The following is a 17,607-nucleotide window of genomic DNA, read 5'->3' on the forward strand; positions in this document are numbered from 1 at the left end:
GTCAGAGCAGAGACGGGTGAAAGAGAGAGCGACTTGGCTAGTTCACTGAGATTATTTTATACCAGCATTTTAGAAGTTCCACTAAAATGTGTATGGATGGATGTGGAAATTTAACAATACACAACCTACTATTTGCACCATGCCAGCCATTAGGTAATGCTATGAATACACTGTTTCAGTGTACAGGTAGGCGAGTCAGAGTCTGTGTTGTGGTTCCGGAACTAAGCCAAGGGAAGGGAGAGGGAGATATTCAATATTTCGGACACATAGGGGCGAGAGGGTTTTTGTTATGGAGCTGATGCAGCATCTCCTCTAGACCCATGAGCGGAGAGATGGTGTTTTTAGGAACAGTTTTAGCCTGGAGCCCCCTTCATTGTTTAGGTTCCCCTGGGGAAGTCAGGCACGAATATCGCACTGTACCTCCAAGACATGCTGACCTCTCATCATTACCAATAACAGGGCATGTTAGCATTTTTTTGTTGGGGGGGGGGGTATGATATTTATGCGTCTAACTTTCTCACTCATCATTATTCACGATTCATTCAGGACTATTGGTAATCACGGTAGCATCCACATTAATGTTGAGGTGTTTAGAGACATTCTATTCACAATAAAAGTGACAGCAAAATGACCCAATACATTATTTACCAATTTGGGCTCCATATAATCTGAAATACAACCAAAACAAACTGAAAATGCATCCATCAAGTTTGTATAGTCACTGTCTTGATGCAGTCATTGAGTGCTAGGAATATGGAATGAAAATACAAAACTTTTGACTACTTTAATACACATATAAGTGAATTTGTCCAAATACTTTTGGTTTCCTAAAATGGAGCGACTATACAAAAAGTGCTGCAATTTCTAAACAGTTGACTCAATATGGATGACAATACCCTCAAAATGAATCTGACCGTCTGTAATTGAACCCCATAGTCATTGTATAATTTCAAATCCAAAGTGCTGGAGTACAGAGCCAAAACAACAAACAATTTGTCACTGTCCCAATACTTTCTGACCTCACTAAAAAAAGAGAGATAGAAAAGAGAGCGATACAGAGATGCAGAAAGATAAGCCAGATGAAAGAGAATGAGGATGATTGACTGAAAAATATTTCAAAAGACAAAGGGATACAGTCATCTGCAGAAATACACAAATGTACACGTTCATTTAGTAAATCAACTGATCATATGGATGTGTGTGTTTCCCTCTCTCTCCGTCCCTATCCCTGGGTCAGACAGACTTACCAGGTCCTGATCGTCTCGGATCAGTGGATGATGCAACATGATTCAGGGAAAAACTGCCAGCTGCCAGTGTGTCTGATCAGCTGAGGATACAGTTCTACACACACGCAAAACAAACGTTCGACTCCGCACGTCTCCACATCATGTGGACAGGCTGATAGTACAGCATACTATACTAAACTAAACGACATCCTATCCCCTGGGGCGTTACTGGGCAGATCTGTCTGGAGAGGCTAAACCTGCTGATGCAAGCGCTCCCTTCTGCAGAGAGAGAGAGAGACAGAAAGAGAGAGAGAGAGAGAGAGAGAGAGAGAGAGAGAGAGAGAGAGAGAGAGAGAGAGAGAGAGAGAGAGAGAGAGAGCGGGAAAAAGGGAGAGGGAATGAGAGGGAGTGTGCGCCTGTGCGGGTCAGTTAGGGATAAGCAGTGATCGGCTCCGGCTTGCTGTGTATCGGGGACAGTAAAGCTATGCGTCTTATATCATAGCTCATTTCTGTCATGCTGGGTCTCACCCATTCCATTAGAGCAGAGTGCTAATATAGCTTCTCTGTCTTCTTTTGCAATGACAAAGCTCAGTAAGGCAGGCAGATGCTGTAACTGCCACGCCCTGCCTGGGGGGGGGGAATCCATAGACTACCACATGATCCTTAGATAGCGCCGAGCAATTCCCACTCCCCAGTTAACCTGCTTCCAGAATAGGATCCTGAAAAATGTGTTATATAGGAAACTATATGGGCAATTAAGGACATGCTTACTAGGCTAGCATCTGTTTACCGACATGTTAAATATACGGATATATACGGCAGCTTAGGTCGCTATGGGCTTTAGGTGAAATACGACTCTGCACCTTCCTCCAATAATCCATGCTGGTGAATGGACATTATGTGAACATTCTTTATTACTGCCATCTGGAAATCTGTAACACTATATGCACACGCTTCCCAGAAGAAAATGTGTGTGTGTGTTTGAGAGTGTCTGTGTGTGTGTGTGTCTTTGCCACTCAGTATCTCAGTATTGTTGCATCTCTTTGCGTCCCTTTGACGCTTCTCTCTGAGTCTCAGTGGGTATTTGGTTGTGTGTACTGTAGCCACGGTATCTCATTGCTGTATGCTTGCGGTCCCTTCTTCTCCATCACTGTTTAGTGGTCATTTGGGTCATGTACACAGTGCACAGGTGTTTATACTGTCTGTATACTGTACACAGTGTGAAGAGTTTATATGTGTTTGTATATGTATGTAGGAGTATGAATCTTGTTACAGAAAAGATTTTGGGTTCATCTTTCGTTTTGTGGGTCTCATGATTCAAAGGCTGTGACTGTAGTGTATTCCTGTGTGCGTGTGTGTGTGTGTGTGTGCGCCCAGACCGGGGTTGTCTAAGGTTTCTGCCAGACTGTCCTGAGTGGAACAGAGATGTAGAGGATTTTTACTGTCAGCTGTTTCACTATTTAAAGAGGAGAAGAGGGCCAACACATTGATCCACAGTAAACTCCATCACCCAGAGGCTGTATACCCAAAGACACAGGTGTTACATTCAGCCTCTCCTCCCTACAGCTGTGGAAGGCATCCTCATTCTTAGTATAGAGTCTATATCTGCTTCACAACGCCTTTGTAAGAAAGCAAGACTCTTAGAATAGACATCTTTACTGAACCTCGTGCTTTCATTGGAAGATATCACCTATGACATCATGTCCAGATCACACTGCATGGTTTTATACATGGCTGTTAAGAGAGGAATGATTCCCATCCCAACGCTTTCCTCACTCAAAATTTCACACTTGTGTTCAATCCCAGTCTTTTCCCTATATTCATTTTGCAGCGGTGGCCGACCGCTGCTAAATCGTTTACACCGCTCTAAAAGGTGTCATTAAAAAAATAAATATATATAGATATATTCCTGCCGAGACACACTTCGGCAATTAAGCCCTTTTTCTACTTACCCATAGTCATATGAACTCATGGATACCATTGTTATGTCTCTGCATGCAGTTTGAAGGAAACATTTTATAACTTGTGTTATGGAAACAGCTACCTTTGCCACCACTGCTGAAAAAAAACAATCCTAGGGGGAAATTCATAGCATTACTCCCACAGGAGTCCTACAGTACATTAATGGGTTTTAGACCAATCACATAACTGTCGAGACACTGGAATAGTCTCATTGCCTCCCCTTTCTTCTCATAGGACCGCAAGCTGACCAAAGCGGAGCGCCAGAGGTTTAAGGAGGAGGCAGAGATGTTGAAGGGTCTTCAGCACCCCAACATTGTGCGTTTCTACGACTTCTGGGAGTCACCGGTCAAGGGGAGGAAGTGCATCGTTCTGGTGACAGAGCTCATGACCTCAGGGACACTAAAAACGTGAGACAAACACAACCAGCAGCATCCTCCCTCCCACTCTCCCTATCACACAACACTGCTGAGCTTAACATTAAACAAGGTCAGGTAAAACCTCCTAAACTGTTCTTATGAAATGAAAAATAGTAACATTTCAAAAGGGGAAGTTTCACTGGTGTCAGTGGAAAGTTTTCATTGTATAAATTAGTTCATCCACAGTTTGACAACTTAATTGGGCAAACTAATAGTTAAATGATCATTGTTCTCATCAGATGGATTGTATTGGTAGTGGTCATGATGATGGTGATGATGACAATTATGATGCTGCTGCTGCTGATGGTCTGCTCTTCATCCTCAGAGGAGAAAGGGGAGGACCATCTTCAGTGAATTTTATAAAATCAAAATAGTCAAACATTTTAAAAGTTATCCTTTTTAGATAAAACTATACTAAATATATCTAAGTGTCACCAAATAATTCAGTAAAAACGCACTGTTTTGCAATGAAGGTCTACATTTGCCTCAGCAGCACACTGTAGGGTAGCACCATGGTATAGCCGGAGGACAGCTAGCTTATGTTCTTCTCTGGGTACATTGACTTCAATACAAAACCTAGGAGGCTCATGGTTCTCACCCCCTTCAGTAGACTTACACAGTAATTATGATAGGTTGGAGGACATCCTCCAGAAGTTATCAGAGCTCCTGCAGCATGAACTGACATGTTGTCCACTCAATCAAAAGATCAGAGAATGAATCTAGTACTGAAAGCATAAGCCACAGCTAGCTAGCACTTCGGTGCATACCATGTGGTGAATAGTTGACTTAAAGAGAGAAAGATAACAGTTTAACAGTTTTGACAGAGAGAGCATTGAGAAAGGGAGAGAGAGCTGTATTTAGTTGTATTTTTTAAAACTTTCACTTAGCTGGGAAACACAGATAGCTAGTTTAGCCTACTCAAATACCCGGCTCAAACAGATAGCTAGCTGGCTATGGCTATCCAACACTGGATCTCTTTCAAGTCAAGGTAATTTTTTGGATTTATGAAATATTTTGCCACTGGCCCACCGATGTAACTACCAAGCTGCTTTCTGACTGTACTGCATGATTGTAGTGGGTTTACTAATGCATTAGTTCTAGTAGTTCTAGTATGATGTTACAGCGATGTAGACTGTGTGTAGTGGTTAGGGGTCATAATATGAAGGTTTGGCTTGGAAAGTTTTTTTTGCCTCATCACAGACAGCTGATTGTACTGAAGTCCACAAGCGAAGGGAAAAGGTGAGAGGAGGAGAGCACGTAGATAGTTGCAAGAAGGAACTATTTATACAATGAGCAAAGTGATCATGCTGTTTTTATGTGGCTGCTGTGAAAGTGAACTGTTTGCGTGTGATCAGGGGTGTATTCATTCCGCCGATTCTGTTGAAAAACATTTCTTAAACAGAAAGAAAACATAACGATATGGGGACAAACATACCTTTTTTTTGTCCAATAGAAACAAATTTGCAACTATTGGATTAATGATTACACCCTAGATCAGCTAGATGCAGGCAAGAGTGTGCAAGGCGCTATTGAATGTGTCACTGTTTGTCACTTTGATTACTCAAAATTATTTATACCTGTGCACTTACGCTGTAAACTTTCATATGTAGAAACCTCATGATGGGTACAGGGATAATTAGAGTATTATGCAGTAGCCTAAACCTATCGATGATACATTGAGCTGGGTGAATGGAATATGAATGACAGTCATCCAGTATGCTATAATAGAAATAAGGCCATGCTCCTAAAAAAATAAATATTCATCCTCCCTCATCTTAAATGGCTCCGACCGCCACTGTCCTCCAGGTATCTGAAGCGGTTTAAGGTGATGAAGCCTAAGGTTCTGAGGAGCTGGTGTAGACAGATCCTGAAGGGGCTCCACTTCCTCCACACCAGGGACCCTCCCATCATCCACAGGGACCTGAAGTGTGACAACATCTTCATCACCGGCCCCACCGGCTCCGTTAAGATAGGGGACCTGGGATTGGCTACCCTCAAGAGGGCCTCCTTTGCCAAGAGTGTCATTGGTGAGGAATTACACATGCTCTTTCATGCTCTGCTTGGAAGGGTCGTAAACAAATCATCTGTAAAATGGTATGGAATCTATACTGTAACTATGCACTTAATGGATTGTGACAGTACTTTAGCCTTGACTCCACTTGAGACCCGAAAGGCTGTTTCTGAATTCATTGATCCTCTTTCGGATGGGTATACAGTATGTGAGATAGCCTAGCATGTTTATCATATTTGTGTGAGTGTGTGTCACTGTGTTAGGGAGAGAACCTTGTTTCTTTCAAGAGGAGCCCTGTAACTCTTGTGACCTTTGATGTTTGCGTTTGCCTTCTTCGCTGACCTCTGTCCTCCCAGGAACCCCAGAGTTTATGGCCCCTGAGATGTATGAGGAGCACTATGACGAGGCGGTGGACGTCTATGCCTTCGGCATGTGTATGTTGGAGATGGCCACCTCAGAATACCCTTACTCCGAGTGCCAGAACGCCGCTCAGATCTACCGCAAAGTCACCAGCGTGAGTTTAGCGAGTCCAGCACAATACTGTCTCTCACCCACGCCGTGCTGGCGCCTATGTTTTTCCACCAGCACTAAGTCACCTATCTCATCGCGATCGCCGATGTTTACTTACGAGCACAAACAGCAAAGCCATGAAGATCTATATTCAGTATATAGTCCAAAAAGTTACCACAGTGATAAGAGATGCTACTGCTTACAATAAAAGCACAGATACAGTCACTCAAATGAGTTAAAGTAAAATACCAAACGAAATGATCAAAATTCTCTCTCTGCTGCTTTAAAAAAAAAGATAGTTGTTGCAGTGTGCTTTTTGAAGTACAACAGCAACCCAGAGGAATGTACGGTGCAGAGGTTTAAAAGGAAGTGGATCATCACATTTTCAGAAATAGTTTGCCGTTCTTTCAACAAGGATACATAAGGTGTTTATGACTTATGGAGACTATGCGTGTATTTCAAAATGCACCTCATTCCCTAAAGTGCACCACTTTTGATTGACTTTTGGTCAAAAGTAGTGCACTGCATAGGGAATAGGGTGCCTTTTGGGACGTAGCCCATTCATTTCTTCACAGGGAGCTAGCTTCCTGCCACAACTTTCCTCTCTAGAGTAGAGTAACGGCAGCTGAGGCAGCTCATCACTTCTCATTGGAGTGGAGTAGACGACATGTCACCACGGGGAGTCTGTTCGTAATGGAGTGGGACATTTGTTAGCCGTCTTACTCCTGTCGCAAAGAACAAAGGTCACACACTCTGTGTGTTATTTTTGTGACACTCTGTGTGAGAAATGGTATTTGTGGACTCCAGGACCAGTAGCTGTCACACCTGGGGATCCAAATAATCAAATATATTTTATATTTCTCCTCAGGAAGATTGTTTTTGTTTTTCTGTCTGTGAGTGTCAGTGTGCGAATGTGTAATATATCACATGACATTCTTCTTACGTCATACTGTGTGAGATATCACGTAGAATATACTTCCCATCCTGCATATTGTTGTTCTTTGTGTCTGGCATCTCCAGGGGGTGAAGCCTGCCAGCTATGATAAGATCAGTGACCCAGAGATTAAGGAGATCATCGGGGAGTGTATCTGCCATCGGCGGGAAGAGAGGTAAGTGGACCAAGTCAAGTCCATCTGTAAAGTAAAGTATGCTGGTAAAGTACTGAGCAGTTAGAGGGCATTACATGGTCACAACCAAAACATACACACAACACACATGGGTACATCCATTTCAATTCAGTCACTTTTTTGACAGCACCCCTTTTGATTTGAATAAAACCTTCCATACTATTTGCCCATTGTAGAAGTGCTCAGAAAGTTACTTTTTGGACCTGAATGTCAAAACATTCAAGAGATAAATGTGCTCAAAGTTGAGGCATTTTGCCTAACCCACCGTGCCATGTCATCATTACTGGAAAAGATTAACAGTTGAGATTGATATAATTTGAAAGCTTACAAACAGGATTGTCAAATTATTTTATTTCTTGAAAAAAAACCATTTGTTAATTTAATTATGACATGTTTTCATCTTTAATGTCAATTATCAACAAATGCGTGAAACTCCTATTTTTATTTTCTCCAACCGATGGTGGGCACAAAACGTATGATGGTGTAAAGAGAGTCTAAGCTACAACATATGCGAATATGAAAACAAATCTGAGTTTAGATAATTGACGTTAATAAAGGTACAAAATGACAGGATAAAAACATATAGTAATTTATTTAAAAAAACTTGAAAATTGTTTGACAACCCTGCTTGTAAAGCTTTTAAACTATATCAATCTCAACCATTTATCTTTCCAGTGATGAAGACATGGATGTCATATAGTATGGTGTGGTTTGCAAAATGGTTCAACTTTGAGCACCTCCATCTTCTGAATGTTTAGGCCCAAAATAATAATTCACATTTCCTGTTGCTGCGGGACTATTGTCCTGCTGAAGCGGACTGGCTCAAATTAAGATCCTACGTCTGCACTGTTGATGTTCCTATGTGTACTGACGTTTCGGATTAGTCATTCTGGGTGACACCATAACCGTTCGACAGCGGCGGCGTTGTGTGTGTGAGAACGTGCGTGTGTGTATACTTTACTGTATGTTTGTTGTCTACAGGTACAGCATAAAGGATCTCTTGAACCATGCCTTCTTTGCGGAGGACACAGGTGTGAGGGTGGAGCTGGCCGAAGAGGACGATGGGAAAAAGAGTTCCATCGCCCTGAAGGTGTGGGTGGAGGACCCCAAGAAGCTGAAGGGGAAGTACAAAGACAGTGGTGCCATCGAGTTCACCTTTGACCTGGAGAAAGAGACCCCAGAGGGCGTGGCCCAGGAGATGGTGAGTAGCAGAGTAAAAGTCTTCATGGGTCCACCAGACCCGAAATTCCGAGATCTGACCCGGGGCCCAAGTGGGTTCGAAATCCAAAATTCGAACATTTGTCTCGGATCTAGGTCGGGTCTGATATAATTGCCACGGGACTTGGGTATGTGCAATTAAAATTGATTTACCAACTGGACCCGATTAGATCCGTCCTATAGTAATTTAATCAGTGAGGTGATGAGAAAACTGTGCAAGCTTGTTATCTGTGTCACTCCCATTGCAACTTAAAACATAGCTTATGCCGGCCAGGTCCAGCTGAAACTTGTTCCGGCCGCTCACCTCTTGTACGTATGTTGCTGAGGAGAGAGAGAGAGAGAGAGAGAGAGCAAGAGAGATTAGCCTTGGCCTAGGTTGCTGTTGATTGCGAAGATGGAGGCATTTTTCATTGAAGTAAAGCAAACGTTAGAGGGGAAAGAGTACAGTGAAAAGAACCTGAGAAAGGGAACGGACTGGTCGCTATTCAGGTTTGATGCAATTTTCTAACTTTTAATCTATTTTCGTATTTATTATCTTTATTATCCTTATTATTATTATTATTATTATATATCATTATTATTATTATTATTGTAAGCCTATTTATCCTAAACCAGTTCTTTAAGTATGCAAAAAGTGTTTTGTTTAATTCTGTTGAGACATTTTCGTTGGCTAAATTGAGTTCCAACTGTAGGCTAATCCTAGTGTTCACCCTATAAACACCGACTTGACTTACTTTTGATAATACCCCGATGAAGTTTAGAAACCTTTGTGAAGGTTTGGTGTGGTGTGGCTATTATTAGGCAAAAGCTGCAGGCCTATTAAGTTCAGTGAGCACCTACGCTCCCTCGGACGCCGAAAGTTGAATTTGATATGACCGTTTGATATGACTTGATATGATTGACAAGTGACAAAGAATGTTTTAGGACTACCAATGTTACTCCTATAATCTAACAATATAATGCTTATCTTTAATAAACAAGTATAGATTTAATCATATCGGGTCAGGTAGGAAAGCCACGGATCCATTTCGGATCCAACTGTTTGGACCCATGAAGACGTCTATAGCAGAGTCATATGTAGAGACTCTAAATGGCTGTGGTGAGCAGGGTTTACATTATCATGGCTCAGATCTGTTTTGCAGACACTGTTGGTGTATTTGCAGTACCAGTTGCAGAGTATGATATTTATGTTATAGAGTGAGAAATTATATGACTGTCCCCTAGATCCCATTTATTTGATGAGCCTTAATCAATTTTTTGTTTTATGATGAGTGAAATGTAGCATTTTACTTTAATCTAGCCATGTGGCATCCTCATATATTTTTTATATACTGTGTACAGTATATATATTTGGAGAACAGCAAAAACCAGAACAAATTAACCCAGCCATTATCACCTTTGCTGTTGTAGGTTCATTCACCTCAATCGATCTACACTGAACAATAATATAAACACAACATGTAAAGTGTTGGTCCCATTCATGAGCTGAAACGCAATAAAAAAGCTTATTTTTCTCGAATTGTGTGTAAAAATTTGTTTACATTCGTGTTAGTGAGCATTTCTCCTTTGCCAAGACAGGTGTTGCTTATCAAGAAGCTGATTAAACAGAATGATCATTACACAGGTGCACTTTGTTCTGGGCACAATAATAAGCCACTCTAAAATGTGCAGTTTTGTCACACCACGCGATGCCACAGATGTCTCAAGTTTGAGGGAGCGTGTAATTGGCATGCTGACTGCAGGAAGGTCCACCAGAGCTGTTGTCAGATAATTTTATGTTAATTTAACTGCCATAAGCCGCCTCCAACATCGTTTTAGAGAATTTGGCACTACGTCCAAACAGCCTCACAACCGCAGACCCATGTGTATGGCGTCGTGTGGGGGAGTGGTTTGCTCATGTCAATGTTGTGAACAGAGTGGTTGGAAAATGAGCTTTTTTTTTACAGAATCTTGCAAACACACTGTCAGCAGCATCTCTTATTGTGTTTTTAAGCCGACTCTGGGATGGGGTAGTTCGTTTCTCATTCGTTTCACGTCCTGTGTCGACAAGAGGGCAGAGTTACCCGTTTCAGAGAGTGGTGAATGTGCTGCTAAAAAGGCAAATCCGGGGGATGCGGGCGAACATAACTAACAAACCACAGTTCATCATTCCAAGAATATAAGTGTTCTGAGCTTTGATCAACGCGGGGAGCAATATTTAGATGTTGACCCGTCATTGATTTTCTTTATTGTGTAGAAAATATATATTTGTATTATTATTATTTTCAAATGAGATAAAAATGACTGTAGTCCGGATCTCAGCGTCCTCAAATGTAGTTACGGCCTTGTCTGTACAGACTACATCTCCCAACATGCCTCTGGGGGCTAGGGCCTGCTGTGCAATTGGTGATAGTCATGAAATCGTGTGTTTTTGAGATTACAGTCAGACTGCACAGAATCACATATCTACAAATAACATCTAATCCCATATAACAACTCATTATGTGATTAAACTGATCTTCCTCAAACACGCTGAAAGACTTGATATCGTGTTACAGTCCATTCCTGGACAGTAAAAAAAATAATCTCCACAAGCCAGTCCTGATATAATTACCCATCATGTAATCAGTAAATTCTAATTGGTCTTGTGGTCGGGCCAGTATCATCCAGGAAGGTATTGATTTAAACCAGTCAGTCTGGTAGACCCTGCCCGACCCTGTGGCCCATCAGAGAGCTGTGGGCTAAGGAGGGGCAAGCTTTTATCTCGTTGGGCGACTGTGATACAAAGATAGGGACAGCTGATGTCCCTAAAGTGCTGTCCGATCAATTCATATTTCCACGTAAGCTCAAGTCTGGTGATAACACCTCTGCTTTGCTGTCCTGCCTACTGTAGATGGAGTCAGGGTTCTTTGCGATAACCTCTGTCCTTCCTTGTTCTGTCCTGTCTGTCCTGTCCTGTCTACTGTACTGTAGATGGAGTCAGGGTTCTTAGTGATAACCTCTATCCTCTCCTGCTCTGTCTGCACTGTTCTGTCCTGTTTGCTCTGTCATGTCAACTGTTAATGGAGTCAGGGTTCTTAGTGATAACCTCTATCAATTCCTGCTCTGTCTGCACTGTCCTGTCCTGTCTACTGTTAATGGAGTCAGGGTTCTTAGTGATAACCTCTATCCTTTCCTGCTCTGTCTGCACTGTCCTGTCCTGTCCTGTCCTGTCCTGTCCTGTCCTGTCCTGTCCTGTCCTGTCCTGTCTACTGTTAATGGAGTCAGGGTTCTTTGTGACAACCTCTGTCCTTCCCTGTTCTGTTCTGTCTGCACTTTCCTGTCTACTGCAGATGAAGTCAGGGTTCTTAGTGATAACCTCTATCCTTTCCTGCTCTGTCTGCACTGTCCTGTCCTGATTGCTCTGTCCTGTCTACTGTTAATGGAGTCAGGGTTCTTAGTGATAACCTCTATCCTTTCCTGCTCTGTCTGCACTGTCCTGTCCTGTCTACTGTTAATGGAGTCAGGGTTCTTAGTGATAACCTTTATCCTTTCCTGCTCTGTCTGCACTGTCCTGTCCTGTCCTGTCCTGTCCTGCCTGTCCTGTCCTGTCCTGTCCTGTCCTGTCCTGTCCTGTCCTGTCCTGTCCTGTCCTGTCCTGTCCTGTCCTGTCCTGTCCTGTCTACTGTTAATGGAGTCAGGGTTCTTAGTGCTAACCTCTATCCATTCCTGCTCTGTCTGTCCTGTGGAGTTAGGGTTCTTTGTGATAACCTCTGTCCTTCCCTGTTCTGTTCTGTCTGCACTTTCCTGTCTACTGCAGATGGAGTCAGCGTTCTTAGTGATAACCTCTATCCTGTCTCCACTATCCTGTTCTGTCCAGTCTGCTGTAGGTGAAGTCAGGGCTCCGCCTGTTTTTTTTAGTGATAACAAAGGCAATCTACTGAAAGATCCTAAACTGTAGGAAAGATTAATAGAGAAATACCTAACACTCTGAGCTTTCTTGACCAATCACATTGACATTGTCATGCTGTATCACACGGTTGCTAGGCCATTCCTCACACACTCCCTTCTAGAAAGTCAGGGTATTTGTCAAGAAACGTGTTTTTTTTACTCGAAAGCATGTAATGTCACGATTTCAAAGCAGTAAAATATTACGGAGAACTTAATAATCTCACATCTCGGAAAAGATCTGTAATATTGTGCGTCTTGTTCATGTAATTCATGCTATTCTTGGGATGTTGAGCTAGTGCCCAATTGACTCCCATTTTCTCCTTGAAGGAGTGCTCCCCTTGACCCAGAATGCACTGCACTGCTAATTGAAAAGAACTGGATTAGCATCTCGTCCTTAGAGTATTTCTGAGGATAACCTCTTTTCTGTCGGTGGAGTCAGGCTTCTTCCTGGTTTGTTTATGCTGCGTTCATAAAAAGTGGGAAAATCTGACAATACTACTTGTAAAATTAGAACAATGAGTTGTGTGCATTCACGTGCTTTCAACTCATTGAGAACGCCAATTGGCTAATGGCAAACAAGCTGCAGCAATCATAAAGTAAAAGTACAGATAATCCTCGTAAACAAATTGTGGTCAAAAAACCATATGAATTGTTTTTTTTATAAATAATGTTTTTTTTTGTAGCATTTAACTGCCGAAAATTCTGTTATCGAGGTCATTTTAAGTTTCAAGTTTTATTAGTCAGATGTATGGGATATACATGTTATACACTGTCCAACGAAAGGCTTACTTGCAGGTTCCTTCTTGACAATGCAACAGCAATAAGAAATAATACAATATAAGAATACAAATAGTAGCATAAGTATAATACAATTTATAGTCTAATAATTACACACGTTTTGGGGAAGAGGGGTTTGGGGGGCAGGTTTTTAAACTATGTGCCATTTAGCAATCATAATGCTAGCAGCAGTGATGTGTGCGCAGCATGAATGTACATTTGTGTGTGTGTGTGTGTGTGTGTGGGGGGGGGGGGGTGAGTGCATGTTTGCTAAGGTGCGGAGAATCAGAGCAGGTGTTCAGTCCAGTTCAAGTGTTCAGCAGTCTGATGGATTTTAGACACCAACAGGATGAGAGACAGTTTCTATCAGACCTCATGCTCCGATACAATTTGCCTGACGGCAAAGAAGTGAACAAATCGTGGCTGGGGTCTGTGCGGTGTCATTTCCTTAGTATGCGACATCAGAGTTGTGACGTCAGCATGTGAGATAAGTCGGAGAGAGATGATGGACAAGTTTCCCACTAGTAATTACCAGTTGGAGGGGCGTTCAAGTGGATTTTCCCCAGTTGTATGCTGGTATTTATGAGATGTTATGGATGCAGCATTGGTAATAACCTCTCTGTTATAGGTAGATTCAGGCTTCTTCCTGGACAGCGATGTGAAGATCGTAGGAAAGTCCATCAAGGATCGAGTGGCTCTCATCAAATGGAGGAGGGAGCGAACCGTCCCTGCAGTCGAGAACCAGACCCAGAACCTGCTACAGGTTTGTGCTTTTTAGGGGTTCACAGCAAAGCCATTGTTATTCTCTGAATTATAATTGTTTTCTTGACATGGTCAAGTAACTTAAGCATAAATTGGTCACTTTTTTTCTAATTTGGCACACAGAAACTAGAGGCCATGAGTAACTTGGTCAAAAATAATGGCACCAATTGGTCTATAATAGGGGGCGTTTTTACAAGCAGTCTCACTTAAACCTTCATATCGGCCCTGTTTGACCTAGAGACGTGAAACGTTCTATGTAGGTGTCTTTCCTCATGTTGAAAGAAATTGCCTCAGGGACCCATAAGGTCCATCAGGATAGATTTTCCTGAACCTTGGACATTTCGGAAAACCTTTGAAAAGCGTATTCTCATGTACCATAAGTCCAAATAACCCCACATTCGACCATATGTGGGAAATCCATCAAGACAGTCGGAAAATCATTCCTCATGAAGCTGATTGAGAGAATGCCAAGTGTGTGCAAAGCGGTCATCAAGGCAAAGGGTGGCTACTTATAAAATATATTATAATTTTTGGTTACTACATGATTCCATGTGTGTTATTTCATAGTATTGATGTCTTCACTATTACTCTACAATGTAGAAAATTGTAAAAAAAAATAAAGAAAACCCCTTGAATGAGTAGGTGTCCAAACTTTTGACTTACTCATAGTCAAAATGCAAGCTGAGATGTACCACTCAGATATTTTCTTTAAACATGTAAGCCTATGCAACATTAACCTAATGAATACATGCCTGTAGGAATGAGGTTCGTGCAGTAGGCCTAATACATTATTGCAGCATATTGGCTGTGCTTGGCCTGTCAATATTGTTCTTCTCAGAACATATTATATTTAAAAACTCAAGCTATGATAACAAAATAGATCAGTTGTTGTGTACTTGTGTGGCACAAAGAGGATACATTTAAATAATTATCTTTTTTATTTTACTGGACTGACGGTACCTGAATCTGATGGTAGGTCTCAGCGGAGAGAAGGGAGAGAGCGGCATTGAGTCCGACGCTCACTGCCCCTCCTCTCTACTTTTGTCCATCGAGACTAACCAGAGGGGACACCGTCTTCCACCTGATGACGAAACTTGATTCGTACCTCATTATTTCTGCCCTCAAATTCATGTTTTTCCTACGGCCAGAGAAAGTGAAATATTCCTTGATTAAAAAATAGACATGACGATCTGCTAATAATAAAACCACAGGCCTATCGATACAATTAGCTACTCCTTAATTGCAGCTGAGGTGCCTGTTGTACCGCGACTGTAAGTGAGAGGCGCGTTTAATGTTTTGTAAAAGTGTTGGAATAAAAACAGTGTTGACAGTTCTGAATAAAAACTTAAACATGAATTCACTCATAAAAACAGCAGCTCTTTGCTGTATTATTTGACAGTCTCGCTCTAGTCATGGTTTCAAAAGTTGTGAAATCTCACGTTGGCTAGTATCAAACTTTGCTGTGGATTAGGAAGCTGCAGGCATGGGGAGTTAAGCAAATTGATTGGACTGCGCAGTAGGCACACTTGATTTAGCTTTTTGGGTCTACCGGGTAGGCAGAGATTGTCCCTTCAGACAAATGAAATGGTTCAAAATGGTAACACCTACCTGGCACGAATCAAGTGTACCTACCGCCAAACAGTTGGCTTTTCTACAGAAATTTTTGGTGATCGACTAGGAATCATTTTAATCTGAATCAATGTTTAACATGTTATTGCTGATCGAATCTGTACATTAAACCACCCTGCTGCAGGTGCCCAGCATGGGAGTACCACAACAGGGGGCGCAACTGGCCCCAGCAGAGCCAGAGGAGGCAGAAGCTGACCAGCCCCTTACCCTGATCTGCAGCCTGCCCGCACACGCCACCACGACTAAATGTAAGAACCAGAAAGCAGCCTCTAAACACAAAGAGAGAGACAGAGGCAAACAACAAACAAACAAACAACAAACAGCAAACAACAAACAAACACATAGATGAATGTGTATACAAGAAAACTGAGGAACACTTTAAGTAATTGAAACACACACACAGGCAGGCAGATCACCTTTTCTTGAGGAAGGGTCGATCAGTTCAACGTAATCAAATCTAATCAAATTGTATTTGTCACATGTGCCGAATACAACAGTTAGTACAGTGCCTTTACAGTGAAATGCTTACTTACAAGCACTTAAACAACAATGCTTTAAGAAGTTAAGAGAAAACAAGTGTTAAGTAGAAAATTAAAAAATTAAAAGTCATAAATAATTGAAGAGCAGCAGTAAAATAACAATAGCGAGGCTATATACAGGGCGTACCGGTTAGTCAAGGTAATTGAGGTAATATGTACATGTGGGTATAGTTAAAGTGACCATGCATAGATAATAAACAGAGTAGCAGCAGCGTAAAAGAGTGGTCTGGGAAGCCCTTTGATTGGCTGTTCAGGAGTGTTATGGCTTGGGGGTAGAAGCTGTTAAGAAGCCTTTTGGACCTAGACTTGGTGCTCCAGTGTTGTAGGCGTGAGGTAGCGGAGAGAAGGGTCTATGACAAGCGTGGCTGGAGTCTTTGACAATTCTTAGGGCCTTTCTCTGACACCGCCAGATATAGAGGTCATGGATGGCAGGAAGCTGGGCCCCAGTGATGTACTGGGCCATACGCTCTACCCTCCGTAGTGACTTGCGGTCGGAGACTGAGCAGTTGCCATACCAGGCAGTGATACAACCAGTCAGGATTCTCTCAATGGTGCAGCTGTAGAACTTTTTGAGGATCTGAGGACCCATGCTAAATCTTTTCAGTCTCCTGAGGGGGAATTGGTTTTGTTGTGCCCTCTTGATGACTGTCTTAGTGTGTTTTGTTGGGGATGTGGACGCCAAGGAACTTGATGCTCTCAACCTGCTCCACTGCAACCCCATCAATGACATTGGGGGCGTACTCGGTCCTCCTTTTCCTGTAGTCCACATCATTGATTATGTTGAGGGAGAGGTTGTTGTCCTGGCACCAAACGGCAGGTCTCTGACCACCTCGGGGTTTGCCTGTCTCATCGTTGTCAGTGATCAGGCCTACCACTATTTTCATCTGCAAACTTGATGAGGGTGTTGGAGTCGTGCCTGGCCATGCAGTCATGAGTGAACAAGGAGTACAGGAGGGGACTGAGCACGCACCAATGAGGGGGCCCCTATGTTGATGATCAGCGTGGCAGATGTTTTGTTACCTACCCTCACCACCTGGGGGCGGCCCGTTAGGAAGTCCAGGATCCAGTTACAGAGGAAGGTGTTTAGTCCCAGGGTCCTTAGCTTAGTGATGAGCTTTGAGGGCACTATGATGTTGAATGCTGAGCTGTAGTCAATGAATAGCATTCCTTTTGTCCAGGTGGGAAAGGGCAGTGTTGAGTGCAATAGAGATTGCGTCATCTTTGGATCTGTTTAGGTGGTATGCAAATTAGTGTGGGTCTGAGGTTTCTGGGATAATGGTGTTGATGTGAGCCATGACCAGCATTTCAGAACTAGAGACGTGAGTACTACGGGTCGGTTGTCATTGAGGCAGGTTACTTTAGTGTTCTTGGGAACAGGGATAGGGACTATGGTGGTCTGCTTGAAACATGTTGGTATTACAGACTCAGTCAGGGACAGATTGAAAATGTCAGTGAGACACTTGCCAGTTGGTCAGCACATGTTCGGAGTACATGTCCTGGTATTCCATCTGGCCCTGCTGC

At 42.5% G+C, this 17,607-nt stretch overlaps 1 protein-coding gene across 2 annotated transcripts in view; it reads left to right on the forward strand.

Annotated features, from left to right (window-relative positions):
• wnk2 (WNK lysine deficient protein kinase 2) overlaps positions 1-17,607 on the forward strand; it is a 71,651-nt gene that overhangs the window by 2,245 nt on the left and 51,799 nt on the right. Inside the window, exons 2-9 of one of the 2 annotated variants that reach the window (XM_046311697.1) lie at positions 3,423-3,595; positions 4,805-4,843; positions 5,411-5,631; positions 5,972-6,129; positions 7,146-7,234; positions 8,234-8,453; positions 13,785-13,919; positions 15,672-15,795. In XM_046311697.1, the coding sequence (XP_046167653.1) occupies positions 3,423-3,595; positions 4,805-4,843; positions 5,411-5,631; positions 5,972-6,129; positions 7,146-7,234; positions 8,234-8,453; positions 13,785-13,919; positions 15,672-15,795 (1,159 nt within the window). The remainder of the gene's footprint in view (positions 1-3,422; positions 3,596-4,804; positions 4,844-5,410; positions 5,632-5,971; positions 6,130-7,145; positions 7,235-8,233; positions 8,454-13,784; positions 13,920-15,671; positions 15,796-17,607) is intronic. The other variant, XM_046311696.1, reaches the window with a different exon arrangement.

Source organism: Oncorhynchus gorbuscha, linkage group LG18 (genome assembly GCF_021184085.1).
Source record: "Oncorhynchus gorbuscha isolate QuinsamMale2020 ecotype Even-year linkage group LG18, OgorEven_v1.0, whole genome shotgun sequence".
Classification (NCBI taxonomy): domain Eukaryota; kingdom Metazoa; phylum Chordata; class Actinopteri; order Salmoniformes; family Salmonidae; genus Oncorhynchus; species Oncorhynchus gorbuscha.